This window comes from Oncorhynchus gorbuscha, linkage group LG25 (assembly GCF_021184085.1).
Source record: "Oncorhynchus gorbuscha isolate QuinsamMale2020 ecotype Even-year linkage group LG25, OgorEven_v1.0, whole genome shotgun sequence".
NCBI classification, from domain to species: domain Eukaryota; kingdom Metazoa; phylum Chordata; class Actinopteri; order Salmoniformes; family Salmonidae; genus Oncorhynchus; species Oncorhynchus gorbuscha.
The window spans coordinates 13,865,355-13,878,694 of NC_060197.1; the positions used below are offsets into that span (position 1 = coordinate 13,865,355).

A 13,340-nucleotide genomic window follows, 5' to 3' on the forward strand; every position below is an offset into this window, starting at 1 on the left:
ACATTAAACACTTCACATGACAAGAAACGTTCCAGGATAGGATAGAATTACTAGACCAATTAATAGAAGGATTATGACATACTAGCCAGGGATGACCCAAAACCACAGGTGTAAACGGTGAACGAAAAATCAAAAATGAAATAGTCTCACTGTGGTTACCAGATACTGTGAGGGTTAAAGGTAGTGTCTCAAATCTGATACTGGGAAGATGACTACCATCTAAGGCGAACATGGGCGTAGGCTTCTCTAACTCTCTGAAAGGAATGTCATGTTTCCGAACCCATGCTTCGTCCATGAAACAACCCTCAGCCCCAGAGTCTATCAAGGCACTACATGTAGCACCCGAACCGGTCCAGCGTAGATGGACCGACAAAGTAGTACAGGATTTTGATGGAGAGACTTGAGTAGTTGCGCTCACCTGTAGCCCTCCGCTTACAGATGAGCTCTGGCTTTTACTGGACATGAATTAACAAAATGTCCAGCAACTCCGCAATAGAGGCACAGGCGGTTGGTGATCCTCCGTTCCCTCTCCTTAGTCGAGATGCGAATCCCTCCCAGCTGCATGGGCTCAGTCTCTGAGCCAGAGGAGGGAGATGGTTGCGATGCGGAGCAGGGAAACACCGTTGATGCGAGCTCTCTTCCACGAGCCCGGTGACGAAGATCTACCCGTCGTTCTATGCGGATGGCGAGAGCAATCAAAGAGTCCACATCTGAAGGAACCTCCCGGGAGAGAATCTCATCCTTAACCACTGCGTGGAGTCCCTCCAGAAAACGAGCGAGCAGCGCCGGCTCGTTCCACTCACTAGAGGCAGCAAGAGTGCGAAACTCAATAGAATAATCCGTTATGGACCGTTCACCTTGGCATAGGGAAGCCAGGGCCCTAGAAGCCTCCCTACCAAAAACTGAACGGTCAAAAACCCGAATCATCTCCTCTTTAAAGTTCTGGTACTTGTTAGAGCAATCAGCCCTTGCCTCCCAGATAGCTGTGCCCCATTCTCGAGCCCGGCCAGTAAGGAGTGAAATGACGTAAGCAACCCGAGCTCTCTCTCTAGAGTATGTGTTGGGTTGGAGAGAGAACACAATCTCACACTGCGTGAGAAAGGAGCGGCACTCAGTGGGCTGCCCGGAGTAGCAAGGTGGGTTATTAACCCTAGGTTCTGGAGGCTCGGCAGGCCAGGAAGTAACAGGTGGCACGAGACGAAGACTCTGGAACTGTCCAGAGAGGTCGGAAACCTGAGCGGCCAGGTTCTCCACGGCATGGCGAGCAGCAGACAATTCCTGCTCGTGTCTGCCGAGCATGGCTCCTTGGATCTCGACGGCAGTGTAACGAGCGTCTGAAGTCGCTGGGTCCATTCCTTGGTCGGTTCCTTCTGTCATGCAGGTGAAAGAGGACCCAAAAGCGACTTGGCGAAAACAGAGTCTTTAATCCAGTAAAGTAAATACAATCAAAAAAACACAACTTTCACTCGAAATGACGAGGACAAACTGGAGACTCGATCTTGAACAGCAGGTGAACAGCAGGTTGCCTCGGGAAGGCACTTGAACCAGACAGACTCAGACACCTGCTCACCACGCAGCATCTGAGGAAAACACGACACGACAGGGCGATACACAAACACAGCACGGTGAATTCTAGACAAGGAACCGACAGGGCAGAAACGAATAACAAGGAGAGAAATAGGGACTCTAATCAGGGAAAAGGATCGGGAACAGGTGTGGGAAGGCTAAATGATGATTAGGGGAATAGGAACAGCTGGGAGCAGGAACGGAACGATAGAGAGAAGAGAGAGCGAGAGAGTGAGAGAGGGAGGGGGAGAGAGAGGGATAGAAAGAGGGAAAGAACCTAATAAGACCAGCAGAGGGAAACGAATAGAATGGGGAGCACAGGGACAAGACATGATAATAAATGACAAAACATGACAATCACTATTTTATATTCCACTATTCCACTGTAACTATGGGTTGTTCACATAAAGTGAGTTAAGCCTTCTTTCTCCTCTAAAACAGTAAATACCTTCCTAAATCTGTATCTATACATTTCATTAACAGTATCAAGCATGTTAAGGATGACTACGGAACCCCATAACACAAAAGGACTTTATTTTATTTAATGGATGTTGTGAGTATAATGGAAATACTGAGCTTGGTTTTACCTCTGTAGGCTACTTGATGTCTATTGTTTCTCTTCACTCCATTTCTGTTCTAACTTGACAAAAATAAACATGAGAAAGTGCTTATGTAGTCTTCCTTTTAACACACACAAACAAGATGTCCATACGGTTGTATCCGTTTGTGCAGACAAAATCTGTGTTCTGTCACATAAGTATCCGCTGAATCACAATTGTTGCGTCAAATGTGTTGTACATCAGTGCACAGGGCCTAACTCCTTTTCTATATTAGAACCAATCAATCAAGCCTTGGTTTCTCAAATGATTGCCACGCCTGGTTTACCAACTACTTCTCTGATAGAGTTCAGTGTGTCAAATCGGAGGGCCTGTTGTCTGGACCTCTGACAGTCTCTAAGGGTGTGCCACAGGGTTCAATTCTCGGGCCGACTCTCTTTTCTGTATAGATCAATGATGTTGCTCTTGCTGCTGGTGATTCTCAGATCCACCTCTACGCAGACACCATTCTGTATACTTCTGGCCCCTCCTTGGACACTGTGTTAACTAACCTCCAGACGAGCTTCAATGCCATACAACTCTCCTTCCGTGGCCTCCAACTGCTCTTAAACGCAAGTAAAACTAAATGCAAGCTTTTCAATCGATCGCTGTCCGCACCTGCTCGCCCGTCCAGAATCACTACTCTGGACGGCTCTGACTTAGAATACGTGGACAACTACAAATACCTGGGTATCTGGTTAGACTGTAAACTCTCCTTCCAGACTCACATTAAGCATCTCCAATCCAAAATTAAATCTAGAATCGGCTTCCTATATCGCAACAAAGCATCCTTCACTCATGCTGCCAAACATACCCTCGTAAAACTGACCATCCTACCGATCCTCGACTTCGGTGATGTCATCTATAAAATAGCCTCCAACACTCTACTCAACAAACTGGATGCAGTCTATCACAGTGCCATCCATTTTGTCACCAAAGCCCCATACACTACCCACCATTGCGACCTATACGCTCTCGTTGGTTGGCAGGTTATCTACAAGTCTCTGCTAGGGAAAGCCCCGCCTTATCTCAGCTCACTGGTCACCATAGCAACACCCACTCATAGCGCGCACTCCAGCAGGTATATCTCACTGGTCACCCCCAAAGCCAATTCCTCCTTTGGTCGTCTTTCCTTCCAGTTCTCTGCTGCCCATGACTGGAACGAATGGCAAAAATCTCTGAAACTGGAGACTCACATCTCCCTCACTAGCGTTAAGCACCAGCTGTCAGAGCAGTTTACAGATCACTGCACCTGTACTTAGCCTATCTGTAAACAGCCCATCTATCTACCTACCTCATCCCCATACTGGTATTTGTTTATTTATTTTGCTCCTTTGCACCCCAATATCTCTACCTGCACATTCATCTTCTACCGGTCTACCATTCCAGTATTTAATTGCTATATTGTAATTACTTCGCCACCATGGCCTATTTATTTCCTTAACTTACCTCATTTGCACTCATTGTATATAGACTTTTTGTTCTACTTTATTATCTTTTGCTCTATTTTATTATTGACTCTATGTTTTGTTTATTCCATGTGTAACTCTGTGTTGTTGGACTGGGAACAGCAAGGAGTCATCAGGCCAGGCAGTCCTGAGGCATGGTCCCAGGGCTCAGGTCCTCTGGGAGGGGAGGGAGAGGGTGAGAGAGAGAATTAGAGGGAGCATACTTAAATTCACACAGGACACCGTATAAGACTCCAGACATAACAGACTGACCCTAGTCCCCGAACATAAAAACTATTGCAGCGTAAATACTGGAGGCTGAGACAGGAGGGGTCGGGAGATACAATTCAACAGAAGAACAATAGTATCCTTCTGTCTCATTGAGAGGTGAGGGGGATGGATAATGTATAGGCTGTGAGCCATTTGTGGTTACCGTACTGTTTTGCCTAAAATAGTCCCGATGTTTTGCAATGTAAAGTAAACATGCCAATCATCAGTCTTTCCAGGATTTGCATTATGAATATGTATATGTGTATGCAGACCAAGTCTTGGAATACTATTTCAGCTGTGTATATATATCTGAGTTCATACTACACTGCTTCAGTCTGGAGGATCAGACCCCATCATACTACACAGACCAAATCCAGTCATATCTACAAACACTACAGCAGGTAAAATAAACATAACGGAAATGTATCTGAGCCATTGGACACGTTTGTGAGGTTAATAAATATAACACAAAGGACAACGTTATAGTACATTATAGTAAATAGCTACATCTAGATTGGGAATTTGATTTCATAATATCATTTTTATATTGATGTTGAGAAGGAGAATTTTTGGAATTGGAATTTGGAACTTTCAAAGTGTCGCAGTGTTCTGCTCCTGATTGAAAATATTAATGATCAAAGTGTCATGGATTCAAACTCATACATTTGACACCTATCCTCATACAGGACACCAACCCATCTTTCCTCTGTCTCTCCAGACCCTGCTGTCACCATGGACATGAAACCTCTGCTACTCCTACTCTGTGTCGGTAAGGATTGGCTCAGCCTACTCTAACACAGGAACGATACATTGTTGTCGCTGATTGTTCACAGTGAACAAAAATCTAGTTAACCCCATCAACAACAGCATATTTCATAGCTACATGTATAACATCATAAACCATGAAATATACCTCTTATAATGTTTGCTTCTTTTGTTGGTCATGTGCATGCTAACGTTGAACTTCATCAAATTGTTTCTGCCTTCAGGTGGCTTCTGCACAGTCAGACTCAGCCGCCTCAGACAGTTCACCCTCAGTGAAACGAAGGTCAATTCGACAGAAGCACAGACAAACTGCCAGAAGAACTATTCGGATCTAGTCACTGTGCACAACCAGGAGGACTATGAGCAGCTGATACAGTTAATGACATCTGACAAAATCAATCGTGCCTGGATAGGTCTGCATCGCACACAGCGCAGTCTGGTGTGGTCTAATGGAGACCCTGTTAATGACACTGCATGGTCACCTCCTAATTACACAAATCCAAACTGTGTAGCAATGTGGGAGATATGTTTTCAAGAGAAAAACGTCATGTGCTATAAAAAAGGTAGGTCATTGTTTATTATTATTAGTAGTAGTAATAGTACTATTATTGTGTGTGTGTGTGTGTGTGTGTGTGTGTGTGTGTGTGTGTGTGTGTGTGTGTGTGTGTGTGTGTGTGTGTGTGTGTGTGTGTGTGTGTGTGTGTGTGTGTGTGTGTGTGTGTGTGTGTGTGTGTGTGTGTGTGTGTGTGTGTGTGTGTGTGTGTGTGTTTAGGGGTCCGTGATCCAACCCTTAGATACACTCTGGTGACAGAGATGAAGACCTGTTATGATGCTCAGGGTTACTGCAGAGAGATTTATACTGACCTGGTCAGCATCACGAACGAGGGAGAGAAGGAGGAGGTGAAAAGTAAAGGGAAGAACAGTACTGCTCCTTACTGGATCAGCCTGCTGTAAGATGACTGGGAATGGGGTGATGGAGGGAGATCAGCCTGCTGTAAGATGACTGGGAATGGGGTGATGGAGGGAGATCAGCCTGCTGTAAGATGACTGGGAATGGGGTGATGGAGGGAGATCAGCCGACAGAAACTGGCTCAAATTCAAACGTAGTTCAGATATCTACTACTGTCCAGAAGCAGGAGAAGCTGTATCAGTGCTGATGCTAAACGGTATGCTGACTGTACAGCCAGGAAACTGTACAGCCACTTTCTGCTCTAAGGGTAAGTTGTCATAGTCAATGTTAGATTAGAAGTGTAATAGTCACACGTACAGGGTTGCAGATGTCATTCAAATCTTAAGCTCCGAGCTCCGAGCTCAAACAAAAATGCAGGTCAAAGTTAAATAAAAACAAAATTAACAATAAACATGAATATGAATAAAATATGAACACTTTAACAATGGTAAAGGTCCATTTGGGTGGGGGCAGGGTAAATATCAGCAGGTGGGGGGGGGGCTAACTAGTGGTGGCTATTCAGCATGATAATGTCCAGTGCGGTGGAGGCAGGGTAAGATGTCCTTTGATGTGGGGGGAAGAAAATGTCCGTAGGGGGACCAGCGGGGGGATAGGAAGTCCAGAGGGGCGGGGGGTGGGGGGGGGGGCAGGTAGCTGACTAGTGTTGGGTATTCAGTAGCCTGATGGTCTCATGGTGGAAGCTCTTGGCCAGTCTGCCAGTATTTGCCATGACGCTCCTGTACTGCCTGCGTCAGCGTGATGGAAGAAGGGAGAACAGGCAATGGCTTTTGTTGGTGTCCTGAAGGGCAGGCAGTGTGCACCCAATGGTACGTTTGGCTGAGCGTACCACTCTCTGTAGTACCTTGCGATCCGCGACGATGGAGTTGCTGTACCAGGCTATAGTATGCTCTCGATGGGGGACACTGTGCTCTTGTAGGACACTGTGAGGGTCCTCCGGGACAGGCCACATTTCTTCAGCATCCTGAGGTTGAAGAGTCACTGTTGTGCATTCTTCAACAAGGTGTCCATGTGATTTTAGCATTTCAGCTCCTTGGAGATGTGTAAGCAGAGGAATTTAAAGTTATTGACATAAGGCGGCCCCATTGATGAGGTTGGGGGATGAGTTTGGGGGCGTACACAGCCTGGTTCCTCCTGAGGGTCCACAATCAGCTCCTCTGCATTGTTGACATTGAGGTTGGTTACCTGGCACCATGCAATCAGAGTGTCAACCTCCTGCCTGTAGGCCGTCTCACCGTTGTTGGTAATCAGGCCTACTACTTTCATATCATCAGCAAACTTGTTGCTAGAGTTGGAACTGTGTGAGGCCATGCAGTCGTGGGTATACAGGGAGTACAGGAGGGGACTGAGGACATACCCTTGTGGGGCCCTCGCGTTGAGAATTAGTGTTGAGGAGGTATGGTGCCTACCTTCACCACCTGGGGGCAGCCCGTCAGGAAGTCCAGGACCCAGTTGCATAGGGAGGAGTTCAGACCCCAGGCCGTGAGCTTTGTGGTGTGCTTAGAGGGCACTATGGCATTGAAGGCCGAGCTGTAATTGATGAACAGCCAGCATCCTCACATATGCATTCCTTTTGTTGAGATTGGTAAGGGCAGTGCAATGGTGATTGAGTCATTTGCTTTCTTTTTGTAATCCGTGATATTCAGGAGCCCCTGAGACATAGGCTTCGTGTCCGACCCGCTGAATTGCTCCTCCACTTTGTCCCTATACGTGTTTTGCCATCTTGATTCATCTGCGTACTGTTTATCCACTCTATTCTCCCTGGTCACCTTGCCGTTTTTATAAGCAACATCTCTCTCATTCAGTTTCCTGACAAGGCTGCCATCAATCCACATTTATTGATTAAAGTCTGTTTTGAACGACATGGGAATCACATCATCTATGCATTTTTGGATGAATCCAATGACAGAGTTGGTGTATTCATCAATGTTATCCTCAGAGGTGACCCGGAACATACAGTACCAGTCAAAAGTTTGGACACACCTACTCATTGTGATTTTCTTTATTTTTACTATTTTCTACATTGTAGAATAATAGTACAGACATCAACACTATGAAATGACACATGGAATCATGTAGTAACCAAAAAAGTGTTAAACAAATCAAAATATATTTAAAAAAATATATCTTCAAAGTAGCCATCCTTTGCCTTGATGACAGCTTTGCACATTCTTGGCCTTCTCTCAACCAGCTTCATGAGGTCTTTTCGACAGTCCAGGATTACTTTAAGGCATGAAGGTCAGTAAAAAAGGAACATTCCAAGATCTTTGAAAGTTTCTCCAGGTGCTGTCGCAAAAACCATCAATGAAACTGGCTCTCATGAGGAAAAGGAAAAGGAAGACCCAGAGTTACCTCTGCTAAAGAGGATAAGTTCATTATTGCAGCCCAATTAAATGCTTCACAGATTTCAAGTAACAGACATCTCTCAACATGAATCAGGCCTTCATGGTCGAATTGCTGCAAAGAAACCACGAAAGGACACCAATTATAAGAAGAGACTTGCTTGGGCCAAGAAACACGAGCAATGGACATTAGACTGGTGGAAGCCTGTCCTTTGGTCTGATGAGTCCAAATTTGAAATCCAGAGTAGGTGAACAGATGATTTCCGCATGTGTAGTTCCCACCCTGAAGCACGGAGGAGGTGGTGTGATGGTGTGGGAGTGCTTTGCTGGTGACACTGTCAGTGATTTATTTAGCATTGAACGAAAACTTAACCAACATGGCTACCACAGCATTCTGCAGCGATACTCCATCCCAAATGGTGTGCACTTAGTGGGACTATCATTTGTATTTCAACAGGATAATGACCCAACACACCTCCAGGCTGTGTAAGGGCTATTTGACCAAGAAGGAGAGTGATGGAATGCTGCATCAGATGACCTGGCCTCCACAATCAGCATAAGTGGGAACTCCTTCAAGACTGTTGGAAAAGCATTCCAGGTGAAGCTGGTAGAGAAAATGCCATGAGTGTGCAAAGCTGTTATCCAGGAAAAGGGGGGCTACTTTCAAGAATCTAATATCTAAAATATATTTTGATTTGTTTAACACTTTTTTGGTTACTACATGATTCCATGTGTTATATCATTGTTTTGATTTCTTCTACAATGTAGAAAATAGTACAAATAAAGAAAATCCCTTGAATGAGTAAGTGTATCTAAACTTTTGACTGGTACTGTATGCCAGTCCATGTGATGCAAGCAGTCTTTGAGCATGAATTCTGATCGGTCGGACCAACGCTGTACAGACCTGACCACCGGAACTTCCCTCTTGAGTCTTTGTTTGTAGGCATGGAGAAGCAAAATGGGATCGTGGTCAGATTTGAATTTGCCTTATACTGCTTTGAGGATACCACAGTGCCACCGACGCGGCCCGCTCCTGAGGACTGTTGGCTCTCGTTCTCTGTAGCCGACGTGAGTAACACAATTAAGAGTGATAACCGTCTCAAGGACCGTCTCAAACAACAACCTTAGCCGCTTCCTCCGAGCATGCGCAGACCAGCTGGCTGGAGTGATTATGGACATTTTCAATCTCTCCCTCGCCCAGTCTGCTGTCCCCACTTTCTTTAAAATGTCAACCATTCTTCCTGTACCCAAGAATGCAAGGGTAACTGAACTAAATGACTATTGCCCCATAGCACTAACTTCTGTCCTCATAAGGAGCTTTGAGAGGTAAGTTAGGGGTCATTTCACCTCCACCGTACCTGACACCCTAGACCCACTTCATTTTGCATACCGCCCCAATAGATCCAAAGCTGATGCAATCGCCATCGCACTATGCACTGCCCTATCTCATCTAAACAAGAGGAACACCAACAGTGCCTTCAGAAAGTATTCAGACCCCTTAACCTTTTCCACATTTTGTTAGGTTACAGACTTATCTAAAATTGATTAAATCGTTATTTTCCCTCTCATCAATCTAGAAACAATACCAAATAATGACAAAGCAAAAACACTTTTTCAGCAATGTTTGCTAATTAAAAAAATGTATTTAAAAATTAAATATCAGATTTACAAAAGTATTCAGACTCAGTACTTTGTTGAAGCACCTTGGGCAGCAATTACAGCCTCAAGTCTTCTTGGGTATGATGCTACACCTGTATTTGGGGAGTTTCTCCCATTCTTCTCTGCAGATAGAAGCCACTCCACTCCTGCGTTGTCTTGGCTGTGTGCTTACGGTCATTGTCCTGTTAGAAGGTAAACCCCCGCCCCACTCTGAGGTCCTGAGCGCTCTGGAGCAGGTTGTCATCAAGGATCTCTCCGTGCTTTGCACCATTCATCTTTGCCTCGATCTTGAATAGTCTCCCAGTCCTTGCCACTGAAAAAAATCTCTACTGCATGATGCTTCCACCACCATGCTTCACCGTATGGATGGTGCCAGGTTTCTTCCAGACATGATACATGGCATTGAGGCCAACTAGTTCAATCTTGGTTTCATCAGACCAGGGAATCTGGTTTCTCACGGTCTGAGAATCTTTAGGTGCCTTTTGGCCAACTCCAACTCTGAGGAGTGGCTTCCATCTGGTCACTCTATCATAAAGGCCTGATTGATGGAGTTCTGCAGAGATGGTTGTCCTTCTGGAAGGTTCTCCCATCTCCACAGAGGAAATCGAGAGCTCTGTCAGAGTGGGCATCGGGTGCTTGGTCACCTCCCTGACCAAGGCCCTTCTCCCCTGATTGCTCAGTTTGTCCTGACAGCCAGCCAGCCTTAGAGTCTTGGTGGTTCTAAACTTCTTCCATTTAACAATTATGGAGGCCAATGTGTTCTTGGGGCCCTTCAATTCTGCAGACATTTTTTGGTACCCTTCCCCAGATCTGTGACTCGACACAATCGTGTCTCGGAGCTCTGCGGACAATTCCTTCAACCTCATGGCTTGGGTTTTGCTCTGACATGAACTGTCAACTGTGGGACTTTATATAGACAGGTGTGTTCCTTTCCAAATCATGTCCAATCAATTCAATTTACCACAGGTGGACTCCAGTCAAGTTGTAGAAACATCTCAAGGATTATGAATGGAAACAGGATGCACCTGTTGAGCTCAATTGTCAGTATTATAGCAAAGGGTCTGAATACTTATGTAAATAAGGTATTTCTTTTTCTTTTTTTTAATACATTTGCTAAAATGTTTTCACTTTGTAATTATGAGGTATTGTGTGTAGATTGCTAAGGATAAAAAAAATCCATGTTAAAATAAGCCTGTAACATAACAAAATGTGGAAAAAGTCAAGGGGCCTGATCACTTTCCGGAGGCACTGTATGTAACAATGCTGTTCATTGACTACTGCTTAGCCTTCAACACCATAGTTCTCTCCAAGCTCATTATTAACCTCGGGCCCTGGGCCTGAACCGCGGCCTGTGCAACTGGGTCCTGGACTTCCTGACGGGCCGCCTCCAGGTGGTGAAAGCAGGAACAACACCTCCGCTACGCTGGTCCTCAACACAGGAGCCCCACAAGGGTGCATGCTCAGCCCCCTCCTATACTCCTTGTTCATCCATGAATGCGTGGCCACGCAAGTCTCCAATTCAATCATCAAGTTTGCAGATGACACAACACTTCTTGGCCTGCTTACCAACAATGACGAGACAGCCTACTTTGGGGAGGTAAGGGCCCTGGCAGAGTGGTGCCAGGAAAATAACCTCTCCCTCAACATTAACAAAATGAAGGAGCTGATTGTGGACTTCAGGAGAAAGCAGAGGGAGCACACCCCCATCCACATCGACGAGACCACAGTGGAGAAGATTAAAAGCTTCAAGGTCCTCGGCGTAAACATCACTGACAATCTGAAATTGTCCACCAACACAGACCGTGTGGTGAATATGGCACCACAGCACCTCTTCAACTTCAGATATTTGGCTTGGCCCCTATGACCCTCATACTTATGTAAATATGGTATTTCTGTTTTTTACTTTTAATAAATTAGCAAATTATTTATTTTTTAAATCCATTTTAGAATAAGGCTGAAATGTATCAACATTTGGAAAAAGTCAAGGAGCGAGGTCAGTACAGGTACAGAAGTAGGTCAGTACAGGTGCATCTAAGCTAGTACCGAGAGACTGAAAAACAGCTTCTATCTTAAGACTTTCATACTGTTAAAAAGCTATCACTAGCCGGCTTCCATCCGGATACGCATACCTGCACCTTAGAGGCTGCTGCCCTATATACAGGTCATAGACTTTGAATCACTTTCCACTTTAATAACGGAACACTAGGCATTTTAATAATGTTTAAATATTTTTTACATACTGCTTATATGTACAGTATATTCTGTATTCTAAACTACTGTTTAAGTCAATGCCACTCAGACATTGCTTGTCCGAATATTTATATATTTCTTAATTCCATTCTTTTATTTTGAGATTTGTGAATTGTTAGATACTACTGCACTGTTGGATCTAGGAACACAAGCATTTCACCAAACACCAGCAAAACATCTGCTAAATATGTGTATGTGACCAATAAAATTTGATTTCATTTGATTAGCAGTGGTTAAACCTTGAATGTGTTGGCAATAATTTGGGAGCACGGGCCTCAAATTATTTTTGTTAACGCAATTTGTTCAGGGTCCAATGAAGATCTTTGAATGTATTTTTAGTATCACCCTGAGGTGGGATTTACTTAGCCATGACGATAATCCCTGAGAATGCTCTCATTATTTTTGGAATTGTTAGACAGAGAATTATAAATTGGCCATCTTAATTATTATTATTAACAGCTCTTCTGATTTTTCAACAAATCAACTTTGTGTGTCCGTTTCTTTCAGAATCATTCCACCTAATCAATGAAACAAAGACCTGGGAGCAGGCTCTGGACTACTGCAATAAGAACTACCACGGACTGCTTAGGTTGGAGTCTGAAGCTGACCACAAGATTGTTGAGCAGAAACTGAGTCGTAGTGTGAAACTTGTACCTGGTCCTGTGTGGGTGGGTCTAAGGCAGAGCCGTCTCTTTGGGTTTTGGCTCTGGACCAATGGGATGCCAGTGCAGTGGAGTAACTGGGAGGGGTACAGACAGCCTAAACAACCTCTTTCCAACCACTGTGGTGCCATGGCAACGTGGAGGTCACGATCGCCACGCTGGAAGGATGAATGTGACTATACCAGCCAGAATACAGCATGATATTATAGTATGGAAACTTTATATGAACTTTGAACTCTTTGTCAAAGGACAAGGGAGAGCTCTGCTGGGCAACCCAGCCTTCCAGCTTCGACCAATCTATCGAAGCGCAGTTCAGAGTAAATATTTCTTTCATTTTCCTTTTCCAAATGGGCGGTTATTTAGAATGCATAAGATTATGTATTTACGATAGCATAGCTTCACAAGGTCCGATAGAGACCCAATCCTTTTGTTCCTCAGTCTTCCTGTGCTTTCATTCAAACCCAACCTCCTTTCTTTGTGTAACCAGCTGTCATATCGGTTCCGTCCGCTAGGGACGTTTTCTTGTATGACATAATTAGTAATCAATGTATGATCCATCCTGTGTATATGTAATTATGTGTGATTATTTAGGTATTTAGTAAATAAATAATTAAACCAAATGTTATATTGCTGTTTCAACTTGTTAGCCAGGGTTTGTGAAGATAACCGAGATTTTTACGACGTTCAGATGAGACTGAATAAGGTGACGATTGATAATTGACTGCTTTTGATATAAAAGATTACCAGATCTTTAAGAGTTTATTCGGAAGACAACAGCTCTATAAACATTCTTAAGTGGTGCCCTGACTTCTTAG

The 13,340-nt window shown here is 44.4% G+C and overlaps 1 protein-coding gene across 1 annotated transcript; it reads left to right on the top strand.

Annotated features, from left to right (window-relative positions):
* Positions 1-4,205: 4,205 nt before the first annotated feature.
* LOC124013552 (macrophage mannose receptor 1-like) lies at positions 4,206-12,963 on the top strand. The gene is made up of 4 exons (XM_046327879.1): positions 4,206-4,281; positions 4,599-4,649; positions 4,870-5,208; positions 12,371-12,963. The coding sequence occupies exons 2-4, from the start codon at positions 4,613-4,615 to the stop codon at positions 12,724-12,726; spliced, it is 732 nt and encodes a 243-aa protein (XP_046183835.1). The 5' UTR covers positions 4,206-4,281; positions 4,599-4,612; the 3' UTR covers positions 12,727-12,963.
* The last annotated feature ends 377 nt before the right edge of the window (positions 12,964-13,340 follow it).

Excerpts from the sequence above, each read along its gene's own strand:
- LOC124013552 (XM_046327879.1), top strand. The coding sequence starts at position 4,613 with ATGGACATGAAACCTCTGCTACTCCTACTCTGTGTCG. Across the intron at positions 4,650-4,869 it reads GCTACTCCTACTCTGTGTCG|GTGGCTTCTGCACAGTCAGA; the intron begins GTAAGGATTGGC and ends TTCTGCCTTCAG. Across the intron at positions 5,209-12,370 it reads CGTCATGTGCTATAAAAAAG|AATCATTCCACCTAATCAAT; the intron begins GTAGGTCATTGT and ends CGTTTCTTTCAG.